The sequence below is a fragment of the Cetorhinus maximus genome, chromosome 20 (genome assembly GCF_964194155.1).
Source record: "Cetorhinus maximus chromosome 20, sCetMax3.hap1.1, whole genome shotgun sequence".
NCBI lineage: Eukaryota > Metazoa > Chordata > Chondrichthyes > Lamniformes > Cetorhinidae > Cetorhinus > Cetorhinus maximus.
This window is the reverse complement of record NC_135898.1, coordinates 77,500,597-77,520,685: the sequence shown is the minus strand read 5'-3', so window position 1 is coordinate 77,520,685 and position 20,089 is coordinate 77,500,597. Positions and strand designations below refer to the sequence as shown.

Below are 20,089 nucleotides of genomic sequence, written 5' to 3'. Positions count from 1 at the left end.
CTTTTGGCCTTCATCTGTTCTCTCACTTTGCTGTACATTTCTAGCACTAAAAGCAAAAAGGGAGGAAAAATAAAAAAGTTAATACAATTCTTAATAATGCAATCATTCTGCTCAAAAGCTTTTTGGTAGATAAACTACAATGAAACGTATTGGAATACTTGGTATGATTTTTCTTTACTAATTGAAGTCCAAGCTAAACACAAGAAAATGTGGGCATTATCCACTGAGAAAAATCACTTGGGGTACTGGCCTTTAAGGAAACTACAATGTGTGAAGTCACAATTTTCCACAGCTACAAGAACGTCAATGCTATTTAGTAAATCTTTGTCCCGATGAGGCAGCGCCAAGACCATGGTATTACATGGCATTGAATCATCATACCAAGATGTTGCATATCAAATCAGATTGGGAAATGAGCAGTCCACAGAGGAACCTCAGTGCGTACAGTTTGAGCTTCAAGTCCAGGAATAGAGAAAAACTGTAGCAAAGGTAGGTTATCCAGCATTCATGCTCATTCGTTAGGTCCTTGAATATTTTGCAAGTTTAACATTGAGTAGTAGCAGGTCTGAGCTAAGAGCTTGAAAGCATGTATCTTCAGGCAACCTTACAGCACCAAAGTATTGAACCATTCACCATTACTGTAAAGTCAATCCTGCCTGGCAAAAACTGAGGCACTTCAAAACTGTGACAACAGGAAAAAATACCTGGATAAATATGTTAGGCCAAGTTGCTACTGTACACATTGAATAAACTTCAACTTAGCATCACGAGTCACACCGTAATGGGAAATAGCACAGGTACATAACAGATTTGCAAACATCTGGTTGAATTGGTCTCAACAACATTCTGTTTGCAAGAAAATAAGCAGTGTAGACAAATGAGCTCTTAAATTTTATATTTAAAAAGATGTTCATCTACACTGGCCTAACTCTTTGTTTAAGCAACATAAAGATGGAGGGTATAATTTCCACAGATGTCCTGAGACAAGTGCGAATCGCAATTTCATATAGGCATGATGCATGGGACTTGAGTAAAGTCTTCAGGAGATGTGACAAAACATGATGAAAATCTGGAAGGAAAAAACCTTCAATGAATTCAAATTATCAGAAATTATGCAGTGAGTTTCATCAAGATATGAGAAGAGGATTCAAAACTATACATTAGAAGTAGATTTTTGGGCAAACTTAAAGGCAGGAAATAAAAATCTGAGAACAACGCAAAACATAGCCTCTTAGTATTGGAGGGGGGATGGAGGAGAGTATAATAGAGAAAAAAGTAGCAGTGTAAAGTGTCCCAAAAAATAAGTATTTGTGAAAAAATATAAGTGTGAGAGAGTGGAAAATTACATAATAGAAACACCTACAAATGGTAAAATTGGATATAGAGAGGGAAAAAAATCCCATTTCCAAAAAGCATTTCAGCATTGAAAACATCAGTATTTATTTACAGATTGTCATTCTTTTCTTCACCCTTATAACAATATATTTGCTTCAAAAAAGAATTTTTATGTTCTATGTGAAGAATATCTGACTTAAGTCCAGGTTTTGAAAATTTATTGAAGGCACAAACTCACTTCATAAACACTGATGCAGAGGTACAAAATAAAATAACTTACCTCCTCAAGGAATGGACAAGAGTTATCTTGAATGCAATATTTTTTTTTAAAAATTTCTAGAAAGAGTGGTCAAAAATTGTAACTAGTTTGTGTATTTACAATGCTGACCTTTGCTCTTCACACCTGGTTCTTGACTGTAATTGGTAGGAACCAGGAAAAGTAAAACAGATGTCAGTATATTTAAGATAGTGTCCCCTTCCAATTCCTAGTAGAAAAAAAGTGTCTTGAAATGAAACTGCATTCAAAATGCTTTTGAAACTCAGTTCTTCAATTGAGAAATATTTTAAAAAGCTAATTATTAAACAAACTTCGGCTTTAAAAATACAATCCAAATCCGATAAGAAAAAATAATGAAGGAAGGACTTATTAACATACCGGTTTAAGGGCCATTTAAGTTAGAATTACATTCCATTCCAGTGTATTTTCAGGTTTCGAATTAGGAAGGGGCATGCAACAAGTGGAGAATGCCTGACTTCAGCTATCAATTAGAGAGCTGCAGCTGAGTCAGCACTGTTAAATAGTTCTAAAATTTCATATTTTCCTTCATTGTCTTCATGGCAATAGTACTAACTTGCGTTTTCCAAATTGAAAAAAAAAATCATCAAATAGATAATGACAAATTTGCACAAGTTAATGGTCAGGCCACAGTTATAAATACTGTGTGCAGGATTCAGCACCCTAGTCCAGAAAAGGATATTAAACGCATAGAGCACAGATTCACCTGGACAAGCCAAGATAGAGGAGACTTGAGCTGTTGGGACTATTTTCTCCGGAACAGAGAAGGTTAAGGGGAAGTTTAACAGAGTCTTTAAAAATTACAAGTGTCATGACTGAATGACTAGAGAGAATTTCCCTGGTTTAGAAATCAGTACCAAAATTATCCATTTCAAATGATCACTACAAGAACATGGAGAAGGATCAGAAGCAATTTCTTTACAGACATTTTGTTGGAGCCTGGAATGTTTTGCCGCAGGAAGTACTCAAGGCAAAAACTACAGGAAAACGTGAATGAATATTTAATACAGGGCTACGGGGATAAAACTGGGAAGTGATATTAGTTCTGGAGTAAGGAGATGGCACAGGCAAAACAAAGCAAATAATCTCTTCCTATATTGTCAAATTGTACGGCTCCAGAGTGAGTGTAATAGAATTCTTTCACTTGTTTTGAAGGCTGGGATAAGCGCATCTAACACAGGAACAGTGCTGAATCCTGAAACTAGCCGGTCTCAAAAACTAGAATTAGAGGCTCAAATGCTTCACACAAGCTCATAGGGATAGGGAAAGCAGACTACTCTGGAACGATTGTCTATTTCATCATAAAAAGGCATTTTTCTCAAGCAACAGGTCCAACACACTATTTTTTTCTAAAATAAGATGTCAAATCACATCCAAATCATTAATCCATGTTTCTACATGAATGCTGACTGAGCTGTTGTACATGCTCAGCATTTTCAACAGCCTACCCAGACGTCAATAAATACCGAGTCAACCAATCTCAGTGAAACTCTGTCTCTATCACGAAGAATTCCAGTCATCATTTGCGAAGATCTAACCTGGGAATTCTCTCCAAAAGTCGCTTCAACTTGAATGGCATCAACAATAGTCCACCTCGGAGGATTTCCAATCTCATCTCTCGAGATTCCGTTCCCCTGGATTCCTTAATCTGCACTCGAGCACAACTTTAAAATCTTTGGCTGTGCTGAGCCAAACACTACTGCTCCCAAAGGAGTACCTTCATCCCAGAGGCCCATGGTACAGTGACCAACTTCTGCTGCCTTCTTGGGTCTTCAGGGCTTCTCTAAGAGCCTCTTTGCGTAAAGTCTGCTAACCGCAGCCCTTTTCCTACTTTTTAAACATCACTGGAGCATCTTCCTGTCCCTGTTCAGGGCTCTTCTTTTGAGGCCTCTCCCTATCTCTTCTCCCTTTGGGACCTCTCTCTGTCCCCTGCCTGGGACACTTTTTTCAATGACGCACTGCCCCTGGTCACCTGACCTAGGTTTTCACAGGTTTTCCATCTGTCCTCGGGCCAAAGAACTTACACTGCTGAATTGAGCATGTGCAGCACGCTCTGGGTCTGCGCACGCACGGAAAGTCCGACATTTCTCAGGACTTGGAATTTCCAACCTTTGCTCTCGCCTTTAAGGCAAGCTAAATTTCATAAACAGGGCTTTACACAGTCCACACAAGGTGTCACTTCCATAGTCCAAGGAAATGGGTCAGGTAGGATTTTCCCTTTCTGAATCCATGCTGACTCCTATTTGCCAAGTTCCTATTGTACAGATAATCCTCATGGTTACTCCTGATAATCAATTTCATTCTTCATTGCCATGTAGAATAAAGACAAATACATCTATACTTGTCAGTGCCTACATTCCTCCCCTCTTTGAAAATGGATATCACATTGACCTCTTTCCAGTCGAATGGCATCTTCTCAGTGTTCCACAGCTGTTTCGTCAGCAAGTTGCGGCTCAGTTGGTAATGCTCTCCCTTTGAGTTGAGCTAAATTTCCACTTGAGAAACTGGAGGAAAATACCAGACTAACATGCTAGTGTAGCACTGAGAGAATGATGCAGTGTCGAAGTTCTGTTCTTTAGATGAGACATTAAACTGTGGCCCTATCTGTCCTCTCAAGTGAAAATAAAAGATCTCAAGGCACTATTTTGAAGAGCAGCAGGGTATTCCTCCCCAGTGTCTTGACAAATATTCACACCTCAACTAACAACACTGAGGGAATTTAGATTTTTAAATTGAATTTGTTTTTGAGGCAGGCCCTACCTCAAAACAAAAAGCTGAACTGAAAATGAAACTGGAAGGGAAGCAAAAAGAAAGGTAAACACAGACATAAAACTGAACTTGCCAGTCTCGAAGGAAATCAGGAATAAACCAAGGTTGGGAAATCAAAACTAAACCTTGTTGAACGATAGCAGGAGGACATAGATCAGTCCAAGCTGTGCAGTAGCAGCTGTTGAGTTCACTGGAGCAGGACAGACAAGCTAAAGACTCAAGAAGAAGCAAATAGATTCAGAAGCTGAGAACAAACAGAGAATTAGTTACTGCAGCTATTTCTATTACTTGAAGGTAAGAGTGATAGATCTACAACATCCAGGCAAGCTGAACTGGCACTACATTTGTGGTGAAAACCATGCCTGTGGAGCTCAGGTTGGTTGTGCACTGCTGTTGACTGGGAATCAGATTAGCTCCAAGAGGGTTCAGAGCTGAAGTTCCTCATAAGGAAGACAGAGTTTGAAGGACTTTGTGACTGTGCGCGATCACTACAATCCGAGGGGATTGCCAAGTCAATTCACAAGATCGGGCTTAGTTGGATCTGTCATTTACTGTGCAATTTATAGTTTATATCCAACTGCAATTTACCTGTTAACTCAGGTTAATTTATGTTAATGCTGGATGTTAAGAGTATAACATAGATAGCATTTAGTGTTTGCTTTGCTGACTCTTGTATAGTAAAAATTCTTCTGCTTTAAAACAGTGGAATCTTGTGGCTGCATTCTCAGTAAATAATGGGATTTCAAATTTCGTCTACTTCAAAAAGAAATTACTGGTCTCTACTAAGATCGTAACATCACAGATTCTATTAAATTATCATATTGCTGTTTGTGGGAAATTGCTATGCTACAACCAGTAACCGCATTTCCTACATTACAGAAAAGTACCTCTTTGGATGCTAAGCATTTTGAGATGTCCTGAGGTTGTGAAAGGCACTATATGAATTTATGTTGTTCTTTTGCATAATGACTGCCAATCCCTCAGATCTCATCTAAGGACATTGGAATAGATATCTTCTAATCCCATGGGTTTTCTTGTTGTTAGCCCTGAGTCTATGTAAAAAAAAAACTCAATTTCCTCTGATGGAAAGATAATTTGATCAGAACCTAGAATTGAGTTTTTAAATACTGTCTAATCTACAGATCAAGTATTTGCAGATAGCTCAAATTTAGGAAGGAAAGACAACTTCCCTTGTAAATTCTAGTTACTTCTAGAACAGACAAAGTAAATGTGTTTTCTGTTCTACGAATTAAATGCTTCTTTTATCATTCCCAAGTCAGGCTCGTGTAGAATGCAAACTGCTCTATTCAACCCAACTGTAAGCCTTACCCAGCACCCCCCCCAAGAAAAACCTTTCACAAATACATTTCCAGTAACCACATTGGCCCCTCTTTCGGTCTCCATTCTGTATGATGGAAGATGCACATCAGGACACTGAGGAAGTCCTGATGCGTGGACCAAGGTGAGGATTGTCTGGGAAGCATAAATTTCAGATGCATAATTCCCCAGCTGCCTACAACCCTGTGCAGATGTCTCCGACTGTGAGCCAAAGTTGGAGACTTGGGACAGATCTACGTGACTTACCTTGATAATTACCCAGGAAGTGTTAGACAGTTTAGAACATGGTCCAACACTTGGGCAACTCCACAACAACCCCATCCACCACTCAAAATAACGGACCTGGACCTTTAAAACATACCAGAATATGGCAGCTCGTGCCGATAGAAGGGGCACGTCCTCTTGTTCTCCGACTACTCCACTCATTGGAGTTAAACAGGGGTGGGTACCATGCTGTGCATTTCTACGACAGCTGGGATCAGAAGATCGTGGAAGAAATGCGCAGTAGCTTTGCGTCAGGTAAATTTTCAGGGGCAGTGGCATTGCACTGACCAGAAGACTCACCACTGTTACACCACAGACAATTCTATGCTCATACACAAGAAAGAAAGAGATTTTGAGTGTCCCCCAGTCGTCTTGCACACAGAGTATATCCCTTCGAGAGAAAAGAATTGCATTCCAACAGCTTGGGCCAGAATCAATTCATAGTTCCACAGATTTAAGGGCACCTTCCTACCTCCAAGCATCACCCACGTTCTTTTTTTTTAAATGAATATTCTCTGGTGTGAGGCACACCAGAATCTTCAGAAAATAAAAGGACAAAATTTAAAAGCACATTGATGCTGCTAATTTGAACTCTTTGGACAAAAAAATGAAAATGATATTCGATTTGGATTTCATTTAGAATGTGGAAATAATGTACATTTCTAAATATAGAAGTCATGCATATTCCCAAATGCACTATTCAATAAATGCATTATTCTTAAATTCCCTTTTCTTTCTTCACCTCCAACTACTGCAAAGTGAGTACAGGTTTAAATTTCACCTAAAAAAAATTGACTAAACATAATTGATACAGTAGTTATTTGCCTCAATTTACTCTATCAATTCCCTATTAAGTCATTCAAACTTCAATTCCTGAGTACAAGTCCATAGGCTGAATTTCATCAATTTACAACTGCATTTTGTAACACTTCAGGGTGAATTCACCAATCTCACACTTGGGGAAGGGAGTGGGGATGCAAAAGGTTGGGGAGATGGCCATGGGAGCACAGTAGTCATTTTAGTCAACTAAGATCCAAGGGGGCTCGTATGGAGTATAAACACCTAAATGGTCCTATTGGACAAATTGTTTTTGTTTCTTTATTGTAAAATTCTATGATTAGGTGATTAGTGGTAGTGTTGTAGCCTTTTCTCAACCCATCATTCCTTGGAGTATAGCTCTCCACTAGCGATGCTGGATTTGTGAATTCACTCACATTCAAGTCATTTTCTCAAAAATGTTCTTCAGCACAGGAAGGCCTATGTGCTGCACTTTCATAAAACCGAGCTACAATATGCAATTAAACTTGCTTACCCGGAAGACAGAGCTGAAGTTTCTCTACTGTAGTAGCAATGTTCCTCTGCTGTACCCTGCATCGAATCATTTCTTCACTTTGGTTAATCACCTTTAAAAACGAAGAATACAATATATAACCCATTAGTAGTAAATATGTACAGAGCCAAGTACTGACATTCACAGAAACGTTAATACTGAAGTCATTTTCTCACCTCCTTTCCTGCATCTTGAAGCCGCCTATTGGTGTCAGTTACCTGAACCTAAAATAAAAATTACTTTGTGACTTCTAGAAACTAAAACAAGAAGAGATAAATATTTAACCATATTCAATCAATCATTTGCTGGATCGCTAAAATAGAAAACGTATGTATTAATACACACTACAGAAATTATGAAGTATCTAACAAATTAAAGCAGCACTTTAAGCAGGTGCAAGCAAAAAGAATGGCACCAGTCTTTCCCACATATGAAGCAGCTTATTAAGTCATCACCACGTTCAAACTCATTTTCTCTGTTAAACAACTCATTAATTCAAAAGGTTCATTGACTGAGTTCATTCCCTCATATTCAAATATCATCTACTGCTGCAAAAAAAAACTCTTGTTTTAGGTATCCTGCTGTAAACTTGTACCTGGGTTCTCAAATGTAAAAAAGAAATTTTATACAACAGCTTAAGTTTTTATCAGTATGTGTACATCTAAGAAGTTAAAGCTATAAATTTACCATGGATTCTTATTCTGATTTTAGTAAAATCAGAAACTCAGATTTAAAAACAGACTACAACAAACACTAGTACAATCTAGTACAATCACGCACAATTCATTCTAAAAATATTTATGGAACAAATCTGATACTGAATTAACCACTTATAACACCTGTGCAATGAAATGGTTCCCCAAAATTGAAGTTCTCTAAATTTCTCACACACCTATACACTTCTGCTGCTGGTTATAGTGGAACTGATCCCAAAAGAATCATGGCCATCGCCATCCCCAGTGAGAAGCCCCAAATGTACATGGTGACAGAAAGAGGCCATTCAGCCTATCATGCCTGCTCTACCATTTTTGTCAGAACCTTTTTGGCAAAATCCCTGCCTTTGCTACATCTCCCTTATTTCACAAATAAGTATTTATCTACCTTTTAAACACCTCAGTTGACTACATCTATAACCTTCTGAAGTGATGTCTTCCATATGCTCATAACCTCTGTGAAGAAGCTTTTCCTAGATAAGTTTTCAACCAGTTTAAGTCAAATTCCATTATTTGCCCTTGTTGTGGATTTCCTTGCAGAAGTAGCTTCATCTCTACCTTATCAATTCCTCTTTTTTAGCACTTTGATCAGGTCATTCTTCAGCCTCCACATTGCAATGAAACATAACTCAAGTTCACCAAATCTCTGTTATAAGCAAATTCCCTCATGCTATTATCATCCTAATGAACTAGTGCTGGGCCAAGGCCACTATAGTCATTCCTAAGGTAGGATACCCAAAACTCTATATAAATATTCCAAGTTCTTGGTACAAAAACAGTAGTTTTTATACTTGAAGCTTCACGACATAGCCCAGCATTGCTTTAACTTTGATGGCTAGTTTCTGAATGTGCAAATTAGCCTTCATTGTCGTATGTGTCTGAAGCCCCAAGATTTTTCCTTCATCTACTACTCCATGCACTTTCCATTTGGATTATATTCCCATTCACCATTCTCATGTTGCATGACCGAGTAGCACTCTCACCTCAAGAGTTAGAAAGCCTTGGGTTAAACCCCGACTTCAGAAACTAGAACACGTAGTCTCAGTTGACATTACAATGCAGTACTGAGGGAGTGCTGTACAACCACAGGTGCCATCTTCCAGATAAGACAAACCAAAAAGGGGAGGTTGCCAGTGTTTGAGCCAATATTTATCTGTCAACCTATATCACTAAAGCAAGTTATCTGGTCATTAGTCTAACTGCTGTTTGAGATGAGTATTTTTGTCACTTCTTCTGGCATCACTGTTAAAAGCATAGCGTACTGTAGAGTGGGTAGGTGAAATAGGTGGAGTTGGAATTCAAATTGAAAAAACTTCTTAGAAGTGAACCATTTCAACATTGTAGTTTTTAAATACAATTTAGAGAGATGTTAATATTTGCAGTATATTTCATCATAAAAACGCAAGGTTGTATTCTAGTCTTTTGTTTCTCCTCACTACATTTTCTTACCTTTAGTTTTCCTGCATTTGACCTCACTTTAAGCAGTTCAGTGATAGCATCAACAAAACCCTGATGGTGAAAATTGCACATTTTCTCAATCTCCCGGTCATGATTCCGAATGCGGGCCTCAAGTTTTTCCATAAACCGTTTGTGTGCATTGGGCTGGTCATCATATACAGATCTATCAAAACAGATTTAAGCAGTCACAAACAATTTTCAATATTTTAGAACGGGAAACATTTGTCTATTATTAACAATAAATACCGCTAACGATACTCACTCTTATTCCAAGACTTAGGCAATCTGTATTACTAATCACCAGGAAATTGTTTCAAATATTCCTAGCTCCATCTAGTGAAAAATATAGTTACAGCACCTGTTTTCTGCTGTTGCGCACCCATGCAGCCCCACACATCTACATTAAAATTTCCACTCTTACATTTAAGCATGGTTACATTTTCTACAATATTTTGTGATTATTTGCATTTCAAAACAAATCAGTGGTGCATTAGTTTTGCACAATTAGATGGACATCGGAGCAGAAGTTTAAACTCCTTTTGTTGCCTTGCCAAAATGCTGAACATTGACTAAGTCTGCACTTGAAGCTAGAGTCCTCATGAGTGAAATAATCAAATTAAGAGGCCAAGGATTAGTTCTAAAAGAAATTCCAATAGAAGCATCAGTGCAATGGTAAAAGTTACTGGACTAGTAATCCAGAGGCCCAAATTAATGCTCCAGAGACCAAAGTTCAAATCCCACCACAGCAGCTGGGGAAACTTAAAGTAAATAAAATGAATTAATCTGGAATAAAAGACCATGAAACCACCAGATAGTTGTAAAAAAAAACACAATTGGCTCACTAATGTTCTTTTAGGAAAGGAAATCTGCCATCCTTACCTGACGTGGCCTACATGTGACTCCAGGCCACATCAATGGCTTTGACTCTCAACTGCACTCAAATGGTCCAGCAAGCCAGTTGCATCAAACCACTATATAAAAGCCAAAAGAATAAAACCGGACAGATCACCCAACATTGACTGAGCAGGATTTGCTCAGTCACCCTTGCAAAGTCTTCCTCATTAACATCCAGGGACTATGTCAATTCAGAGTGCTGTCCCACAGGCTTGTTAAGCAACAGCCCAGTCATACTCACTGAATCATACCACGCAGGATATGTCTCAGAGCAGAACCTAAACTGAGCATTGGTGAGCTGGCTATTGCTGAGTAAGTGCCGCTTGATGACATCTTCCATCACACTGAACAGTGGAAGGAGCAAGCAATAAACAGATCCCACAGCAAACTGATCAGATCAAAGCAGGCCTCATTATCTACATTTGGGTCAAGACGATAAAGAGCTGAACTTCTGAGGTGTGGTGAGAGTGACTGCCCTTGACATCAAGGCAGCATTTGACAGTGTGGCATCAAGGAGTCCTAGCAAAGTTGAAGTCAATGGGAACTGGAGGGGGTGGGGCGAAACTCTTCACTGGTTGCAGTCTTACCTGGCACAAAAAGGAAGATGTTTGTGGTTGTTTAAAGCAAATCGCAGGATATCACAGCAGAAATTCCTCAGGGTAGCATCCTAAGCCCAGCTATCTTCAGCTACTTCATCAATGACCTTCTCTCCGTCATACATTCAGTAATGAAGAAGTTTTCAGATGATTGTAAAGTGCTCAGTTTCATTCACAACTCTTCAGGTACGGAAGCAGTCCTTGCCCACATGCAGCAAGACCTGGACAATACTGGTAAGTAGTATGAAGGACTAAGGCCTCACACTGTATACTTTTATAAAAATACCTACAGATATGCTCATTGCTATTTCTAAAATTTTAAAACTGAACAAAGACCTTTAAAATGGCTGAACCCCACAAACAAGAGAAGTACTTGGCAGTTTCGGGAAAACTCATCTTACCTCTGAGGAGCCACTAACGACCACCTGTGGACTGTACAGCCCAACTTCAAAGAGAGCCATACAAAGGCCATCTGCATTTAATAACGCAGGCTGGCCAAAAGCAGATGACTTGTCTGCTAAGACAAAGGCCCCACAATCAATTCCTAATGGTCGAGACATCTAACAGTTTTTGGAATCCAGATGATAGATACACATCCTTTGTCAAAGAGCTGGTGGGGAGGTTACAGATGTGACATGGGCCTCTGGCTTGTGGAACAAGTTATATTTCCTTGCTGAACTGCATAGCTTAGTCTGCTGCTTGCCATCTAACTAGCTGCTTCACACAAGGAGCTCCGACCAGGTGGAATGCCTGGCCCTCATCTCCACTGCTTCTGCTGGAAATTCTGTACCATCACCGAAAAGACTGATTCATCACTGCATGCCTATCATGTGAAGTCAACACCACTGGAAAAGTGATCCAGCTTTGATTTTCAAACCACCAACCTCAGGTGAAGGAATACCTCATTGGACTTCGATTCTTGATTCTGGAACCATCATGAAACCGCATTTTGTTTCTCTCTGGTCTCTAATCTTTACTATCTGAATGTAAAGGGGACGTTGCAAACGCGCTTTTCACGTTGCAAATAAACTAAGCCTTTCAGCTCATCCTTTGAGTTTGCTGTGGTATTAATAGAAAATTGGATCACACCAAAAGCAAGGGGTTGAGAGATATGCCACTGCTTATAAGGAGGGAAGCAAATCAAAACACCCGTTTATGGATGGGTGGCAAGAGAACATAGTGCTGTTTAAATTAACTCCCCTCCTGTCCGTAACAGTAGAAAGTAACCCATTTTGACTTCACAAAGCCCGACTTGTGCGTTGGAGGTGATAAGACAGCAGCGTAATGGAATACTTTCTACTTGCCTGGATCAGTGCAGCTCCAACAACACTCGAACCTTGACACCATCCAGGACAAAGCAGCCTGCTTGATTGGCACCCCATCCACCACCTTAAACATTCACTCCCTCCACCACCGACACAGTGGCAGCAGTGTGTACCATCTACAAGATGCACTGCAGCAACTCGTCAAGGCTCCTTTGACAGCATCTTCCAACCTCTGACACCTAGAAGGATAAGGGCAGGAGACACATGGGAACATCAGCACCTGCAAGATACACACCATCTGACTTGGAACTATGTCACTAAATCAAAAACCTGGGGAACTCACTTCCAAACAGCACTTTGGGTGCACCTACACCACATGAACTGCAGTGGCTCAAGGCAACTGCTTACCACCACCTTTTAAATAGTAATGATGAATAGGCAAAGGTTGGTCTACACTATATTCTTCTCAATACTATGTTCTCTCACCCCTTTCTTTTGTCCTGCTCCCCCCCACCCCTCCTTCCTCTCCCTCTCTGTACACATACCTATCCACAATCTGGCAAACCCACCTCTCATTTGTGGTTTGTTAGCGCCATCTGTCTGTTATTGCTGAATCTCACTCATGTCACTGACCATGCTTTTTATTTCTCTTTAAGATCTTGATGTTTCTTTGTCCTGTGTTTTTTCCAAGTCTCTCTTCTCACTTGTGTCCCATAAATCTTTTTACAGTAATATTTTAACTCTCAGCTTGCACATTTCCTCTTACCTGCATCTTTCTCCAACCCCCACGTCTTCTTGTCTCTTACTTCCCTGTTTATCTCTGTCCATGTGCCCCATGTCAGCAACTGCAACAACTTGCATTTACCTAGTGCCTTTAATGTAAAAGCACACATCCCAAAGCATAATCCTAGTGTGGTATGATCAAGGCTTTGTACCGCTGAAGCAAGACTTCTACTTCCTTGTAGTCGATTCTTCTGTACCCATTAGCCTTTTCCATTATTGTCTGTACCATGACATTTTAAACAATCCTTGTACCTGAACCTCTACTGTATTTAAATTTTCACGATGTGTAAAAGGAGGTCCAAGAACAGGCCTTGAACACCAGAGATAAATGGTGTGAAGTGAGAAGAAAAGCCTTTGCAGATGATTCACTGGCTAAAACAGCATAGATATGAATGGTAAGTGCAGTCCTACCCAGCCAGAAAACAGTGAACTTATTAAAATTGAAATAATTGGCCACCAAATAATTCAATGTTTGCAGACAGTTTGAGTAGGACAAGGAGGAAGAGTAGACCTTTGTCGCAGTCACAGAGGTGGTTATTTCTGACTTTGGAAAAAGCCATCTTGCTACAGTGATGGAAATTGGAGGGATTCAAACAAGCAGCTCAAAGAAAGACGGGCATGGCTTTGGATGTTTAAGGACTTGAGGGGGAAAAAGGGAGGTTCACGATGTGGCAGTAGTTTGCAAGGATGGAGGGGTCGAGGGTTTCTTTTAAAAAAAAGGGTTGGTGACAGCAGATTTGAAGGAGGGGAGACAGAACTTGAGGAGAAGGAACCATTATGACAGCTAACACTAGGAGGCAGAAAGGGTAAGTTAATGGTCAGCCATTTAGCAGGAATAGCGTCTAGCAAGAATAAGGCAGATTTCATTGACAAGGTGAGCTCACAGGACATGAGGGGAAATGGGAGAGAAACTAGAGAAAGAAGCAATTTCAAGGTTAGGGCAACAGGAAATCTTAGAACAAATTAGGGCTAGTGAACTAGGGGAAGGGAGGGATGCAGCAGAGGCAGCTGATTGGATGATCCCTGTGAAAAATAGTCCATGCGTTTGTCACACTTGCTAGAGGTGGGTATGGTTTAACAAGATGGTTAGTGGTGGAAGAGCAAAGCCAGGTGTCATCTTTGCCATCTGGATGATCTTTGGATTGTGTGGAGTTTTAGTGTTGGAGAGCATAACCCGATTAGGCTTTAATGCGCTGGTGATCAATGATTAAAGCAGTTTGTCACCAAAGACATTCAAGTCTGTGCCCCTGGAGTTGAGCGGGTGAAGACGAGGGGTAAGGAACGATAAAAATGGGGAAGAACAAAGGTTTTAGTGGGGACAAGGGCAAAGAGTCATCGAGCTTTACCGCATACAAAGAGGCCCTTCGGCCCATCGTGTCCTCTCCACTGGTGGAGAGGGTGTGATTTAGTGAAATAGTAGCTGTTGAGCCAAAGGCTAAGTAGTTGGGAACCTGATTGCAGAGGCAAGTATCTAGGAAAGAGAAAAGAAGCGAGGGGAAGGCAAGTAGAGAGCCTTACAAAGAAATGATCAGAGGTTGCCTTATCAGTGACAATAATGATAGGAGTTATCATCAGTGAGAATAATATGATAGGGGTAGTGACTGCTCATGTGATGAGATTAAGGAGGTGGTGGTTGCATATCTGTAATGGAGAATTTATACAAAAAAAGAGATGGAGGAAAGGAGAATAGTAAACTCCAAGGAGAGAGGAGTTGAGATGGAGATTGAAATCACAGACAATGAGAAGTTGTTTAGTGCAGAAACAGAGGCAAGGAATCTCAAATGAGAAATTTGGAGCGACATTCAAATGGATAGTACAGAACAAGAATTTAAATGAAAAAAAAGGCGTGACAGAAGGTGTTCAAAGGAGGAGTTATGAAAGGAGTAAGGGGACAGACCAAGGTGTGATTTAGAGACAAGGGCTCCACCATAGCGCCGACGGTTTGAGTGAGTCAAGTAGTAGAAGGTGGGCAGTGAGGTTTCATTAAAAAGGGGAAAAAAGGTGTCATTACTCCCAGCCACATTTCCGTCAAGGTGTCACTAATTGCCCACAGTAAACACATGAACAGCAAGGGTTTATTAGCAGGTGAACGGAGATGGAGGGGTCAATGGTAGCAGATCTACGGGCAGAGTTTACAGGGTCAGGACTGGGAGGTGATTGACTAGATTAGCCCCTGGTAAATGCATTGGTCAGGGAGAGAATAATATGAGGCACTGGAGTTGCAGCTTATTAGGATGTGGCAACAAGTCCTTGATGGGGCTCTGAAGATGCCAAGGGAGGCAATAGAATTATTTAAGAGGGAATCAAACCTAGGATGGCAGCATGGGAGCAGGAAAGATGATGAGTACTGGAGTTCGAGAGGGTAGATTTCCTAAGGGCAGAGATATAAAATGAGGCATAATAGCAAAAGGGTTAAGGAGAAGAGGAAAAAAAAGGAAAATAGAAAGCAGCAACCCAAATGTGCGTGAAAACACAGAACAGATTGTTTAAGCTACACAGGCAGCGGAGGTTACAAATTAGATCAAGGTATGGGGAGGAGAGGAACTAACATGAGGATTTAAAAAGGATTTAAATGTCAAAAAGTAAATAAAAGTTGACGTAATGAAACTGGCATTGAATTGAAGACCAGGTGCCAAGACAGGAGAGTGGAAGTAGGCAATCCGGTGTCTGTGGAAGAGTTCCTCAGGAATGACAGCAGGGAAAGAAAGATTGGACAATAGAAATAACAAGATGCCATATTCTTCAACTGGTAAAACAATAGATTAAGGCCATTTTCAAATCTCAACTGGTGATTTGAACAAGGAATTGCAGAGACTGAAGAAATTCCCAAATGACAGCATTTGCTGCCTAGTCTAAAACTAGAAGAACGAAGCAGTTCATTAACCACACACACACACCGCCCCCCACCCCCACCTTCCCCCTGGAAGCTTCTATTCAATTTTGACTCTGTCATCATTATTTCTCCCTCTGCCCATCTGTGACTCTTGTTCAGCCCCTGCCTCAAGCCAGGAAGGCTAAAAGGAGACTCTAAAGGGACCAAAAGTTGAGGGGAAAAGGGAAAAGCCATCCAGATCAAGGTTTGGAGCCAGAAACATCAATGCCACAAAAGTACAGGGCCAGGAAAAACAGCTGGGCAGAGATCTGGCGCCAGACACATGAGCAGGGCCAGGAAGGCAGCAGCCAAAGGGGTAAGGCAAGTTAGGGCCAAGGTGCTAGATTAAAGTCAGCATTTGGTGGTGGAATGGAAAGGTTGTACAATACCACAATGTGCCATCATGGTAAGTACTTACATAGGAAAGTTCCAATAATTAGTGGAATAGGCAATTCCATTATAAGCAGACATAAAAAAGTTGTTACTCAAAATCTTGACACAGGAAGTTATACCAGAAGTGAATGCAACAAGACTTATGTATTCTTGACAATTCTCCAATTCTGACTTTAAGATTCTTTGCATTTTAAATATATGTTACTGTGGAATGGGACCTTCAAACAGGAATGGAAATTAAGCAGTTTTTTTGTCCCAACATTTATGGCATTTATACAGAAGTGAACATGCAGCTTGAAAATACCAATCCCTACTGCCAGTTTGCAGCAGTTTTAAAAAAGCACACTACCCTTCAGCACCACTAGAGGGCTTCTTTAACTGCACCTAAATGTGGCTACATCTATCGAAATTCTAAACAATACTGGAAAAGGAGGAATAATAGGAAAGCACTGTTATTAAATGGGGTGGGGTGGAAAAATAATCAGGCAAAAAACATGTTTCTCAGTCAATTGTCTGAGATGTTAAGCAAACTGCAGGAAGCATCTGACAGTCTCATGCGCAGCCAATGAGAATTGCCATTTCATTTGGGGGGCATCAAAAAAGAATCAATTACAACCAACCTGTAAATGTTTATGCTTATGAAACAGTTATTAAAATACCACATACTGCTTGGACAGTAACAATCTACAACAGGATAGAGGTGCAAAGGGATATACATCCCCAAATCAAAGTAGTGACACAGGTTAGTAAGGTCATCATAAAGCAAACCAAATGCAAGGGTTCACATTTAGACAGAATTGAAAAGCAAAGTTACAGTAAACTTATATAGAACGTTGGTTAGACCACACTTGTGGGATACTGTGAACAGTTTTATCCTCCATAAAGGGTCTGAGGAGTGACCTGATAGAGGTTAAGATGTTGAAAAAGATTGGTCGAGTAGACCCATGGAAAAATGTTTCCACTTGTTGGGGTGGGAGCCCAAGTCCAGGGGTCATAAATATAACATGCTGGTAGCCATTAATAAACCCCATCGGGACTTCAGGAGAAACTTCTTTAGCTTAAGTATGTAAGAATGTGGAACACATTTCCATAAGGAGTAGTTGAGGTGAACAGCATAGATGCATTTAAGGGAAAACTAGATAAGAAAATGGAGGGAGAAACGAATAGGAGGGGTGGGAGGCAACTTGGGTGGAGCATTGATCAGTTATGCCAAATGACTAAGTAACTTGATGTAATTCAGATGTATGAAGGTATTTCCTGTGGTGCTGCTTATATACAACATGGCAAAGGAGGAAAAAAGAAACACTTGCATTATATAGTGCCTTTCATGACTTCACATCCCAAAGTGCTTTACAGCCAAAGTACTTTAAGTGTAGTCACTTACATAAGAAAATGCAACACAAATTTTGCACATAGTAAACTCCCACAATGTGATATTGACCAGGTAATTGATTGAGATATTTGGGGGAGAAATGTTGGCCAGGATACCAGGGATAACTTCCCCGGCTTTCCTTCAAGAGAAAGCCATGGGGTCTTTTATATCCAACCGAGAGCGCAGTCTCATCCAAAAGACTAATCCTCCAACAGTGCAGCACTGCACTGGAATATCAACCTAGAATTTATCCCCAGAGGATTTGGAGCAGTGTTCATGAAAACATACAAAATTTAATAACATATGTTAAATCCACGGGAGGTGATAAATGTGATGGCCCATGTGCTTTTGGGGGGAATAAAACCAACATTGTATGTCTGGGCATTGGTCAATTTTAAGAACCAAGGCGCTCGAGGAGTTGATTTCTGGCAATGCACCTGACTGCCATTAAAATGATGACAGAATAGTAAAGGGGTCAACAAGAAGTTAATTATAAGGATGAGTAGATTGTGAGTGCAGCTCTGGTATCAAGCAGGGTTTCTAGTTTTAGAATAATCTGCCTGTAGAGTATGGAATATCTCTTTTCAGAATTCATTTGAAATTTGGTTTGCTGGCTATTGAAGTTGAAACCTCTTGTTAACTGAAGGATTCCCAATAGTGAGTTATACTTCTGGGACAGCCAAGCTGAGAGGCAGGGAGTGCGTTCAAGATACAAGGAACCTGGAGAGTCCTGACCCAAGGTCACACTTCAGAAGCTAGCTACCTTACATTGGTGTTGAACTGGGAGTTGACAGCTGTGGGATGGTTGAAGGAGGAGATTTGAAGGAAAAGCCTTGCCGGATATATGTGGAAGGCCCAATAAATCGCAAACCCTTCTGCAAACCTTTGAAGCAGTACTCAGACCAAGCGGTTAACCCTCCAATTTTTAAGTATTGGACCTGAGTTTTGAGGGTGTAAGTCAAATTGGCGTAGAAGGAACGTTGAGTTGGGAAGTTTGGTTTAGAAAATAAGTAACTTTGTTCATGCTACTTGTAATATCTTTACCATAAATGATCATTGAGGTAAGAGTGGAGTGATGAATCATCATGCTCTTTAATTTTAGCGCAATAAAATGCTTTTGATTTAAATGGGGAACCTTGTGGCTTCATTCTTTTTAATAAATTCTGCGGTTTTCAGATTCTACAAAATACACAAACATTACTGGTTTCTACCTAGATCATTACAATTGGTAATTCTATCCAGGTGTATAAAACAAAAATCACTGAGTACACAAGTTCCACATTCAACAATCAGACACTTCTTCATGAAAGCAAATTAACTTGGACCACCAGCAAAAAAGTTTGTGTGTTTGAAACACTGGAATGGGGTCTCAGGGACCAACTGCATTTTGAGAAAGGTCCCAGTGTTTCAAAACACTGGGACAGAGGAGATTCCAAGAATCTGGGTACACAGGTCAGGGCTTCTAGGAACGCTGGGACAGTTCCATAAGCAAATGAACCTCAAACGGTACCACTTAGTTGCCAGACAAATGACCACCCCTAATGAGAAAAGGCCCAACTATCATTACCTTCAAAAATAACATCAGAGTATACCACCTTAAACATCTTGGGGGTAGCCACTGACCAGAAGCTTAACTGTGCTGGCCATATGTGGTCACAATAGCAGGGCAAATACTGAATACTGTGTGGTGGTTTACCTCCTGACCTACAAATCGCAATACCTCTTCACCTACTAAGCTGAAGTCAGGTAAGTCAAGAGTGTGATGGAATAACTACTATTTACATGGATTGGTGCACACAAAAAAACTTGCAGATGGCATAAAACTTGTGAACTGTGAGGAGGATAGTGACAGACTTCAAGGAGGGCATAGGCAGGCAGACACATGGCAGTTGAAATTTAATGCACAGTGGTGTTAAGTGGCACATTTTGCAAATAATGAGGCACGGTATAAACCAAAAAAGGCACAATTCTAAAGGGAGTGCAGAGGTGAAGGCACCTGGGATAGGTGCGGAAATCATTTAAAGTGGCAGGGCAGGTTGCAAAAAAGTGGTTAAAAAGGCGTACGGCATCCTGGTCTGGGCTTTATAAATAAAGGCATCAAGTACAAAAGCGAGGTAGTTGTGATCAACCATTATAAAACATTGGTTTGGTCTCAACTGGAGTCGAGTGTTCAATCCCAGGCGCTCCACCTTCAGATGGATGTGAAGACTTAGAGACTGGACAAAAAAGATTCACAAGAATGGTTCCAGGGGATGAGGGACTTCAATTACAAGGATAGATTGGAGTAATTCCTCTTATTTAGGTTGAAGGGAGATTTGATTGAGCTGTTTATGCATGTGGCAGTGTCGACAGAGTAGGTAAGAAGAAGCTGGAAAGCAGAAAGGGAGAGAACCAGAGGTCATCAAATTTAAG

General features: G+C 40.4%; 1 protein-coding gene across 8 annotated transcripts in view; it reads right to left on the bottom strand.

Annotated features, from left to right (window-relative positions):
• The window catches only part of LOC144694481 (exocyst complex component 6-like), a 187,181-nt gene that overhangs the window by 139,708 nt on the left and 27,384 nt on the right, over positions 1-20,089 (bottom strand). For 7 of the 8 annotated variants that reach the window (XR_013579762.1, XR_013579763.1, XM_078564955.1 and 4 more), the window contains exons 2-5: positions 9,494-9,665; positions 7,508-7,555; positions 7,314-7,404; positions 1-46 (exon numbers count right to left, since the gene is read on the bottom strand). Coding sequence is in view for 6 of the 8 variants with exons in the window: in XM_078564955.1 (XP_078421081.1) it covers positions 1-46; positions 7,314-7,404; positions 7,508-7,555; positions 9,494-9,665 (357 nt within the window). In the remaining 2 variants the exon portion in view is untranslated. Of the gene's footprint in view, positions 47-7,313; positions 7,405-7,507; positions 7,556-9,493; positions 9,668-20,089 lie in introns of all 8 variants that reach the window. The other variant, XM_078564959.1, reaches the window with a different exon arrangement.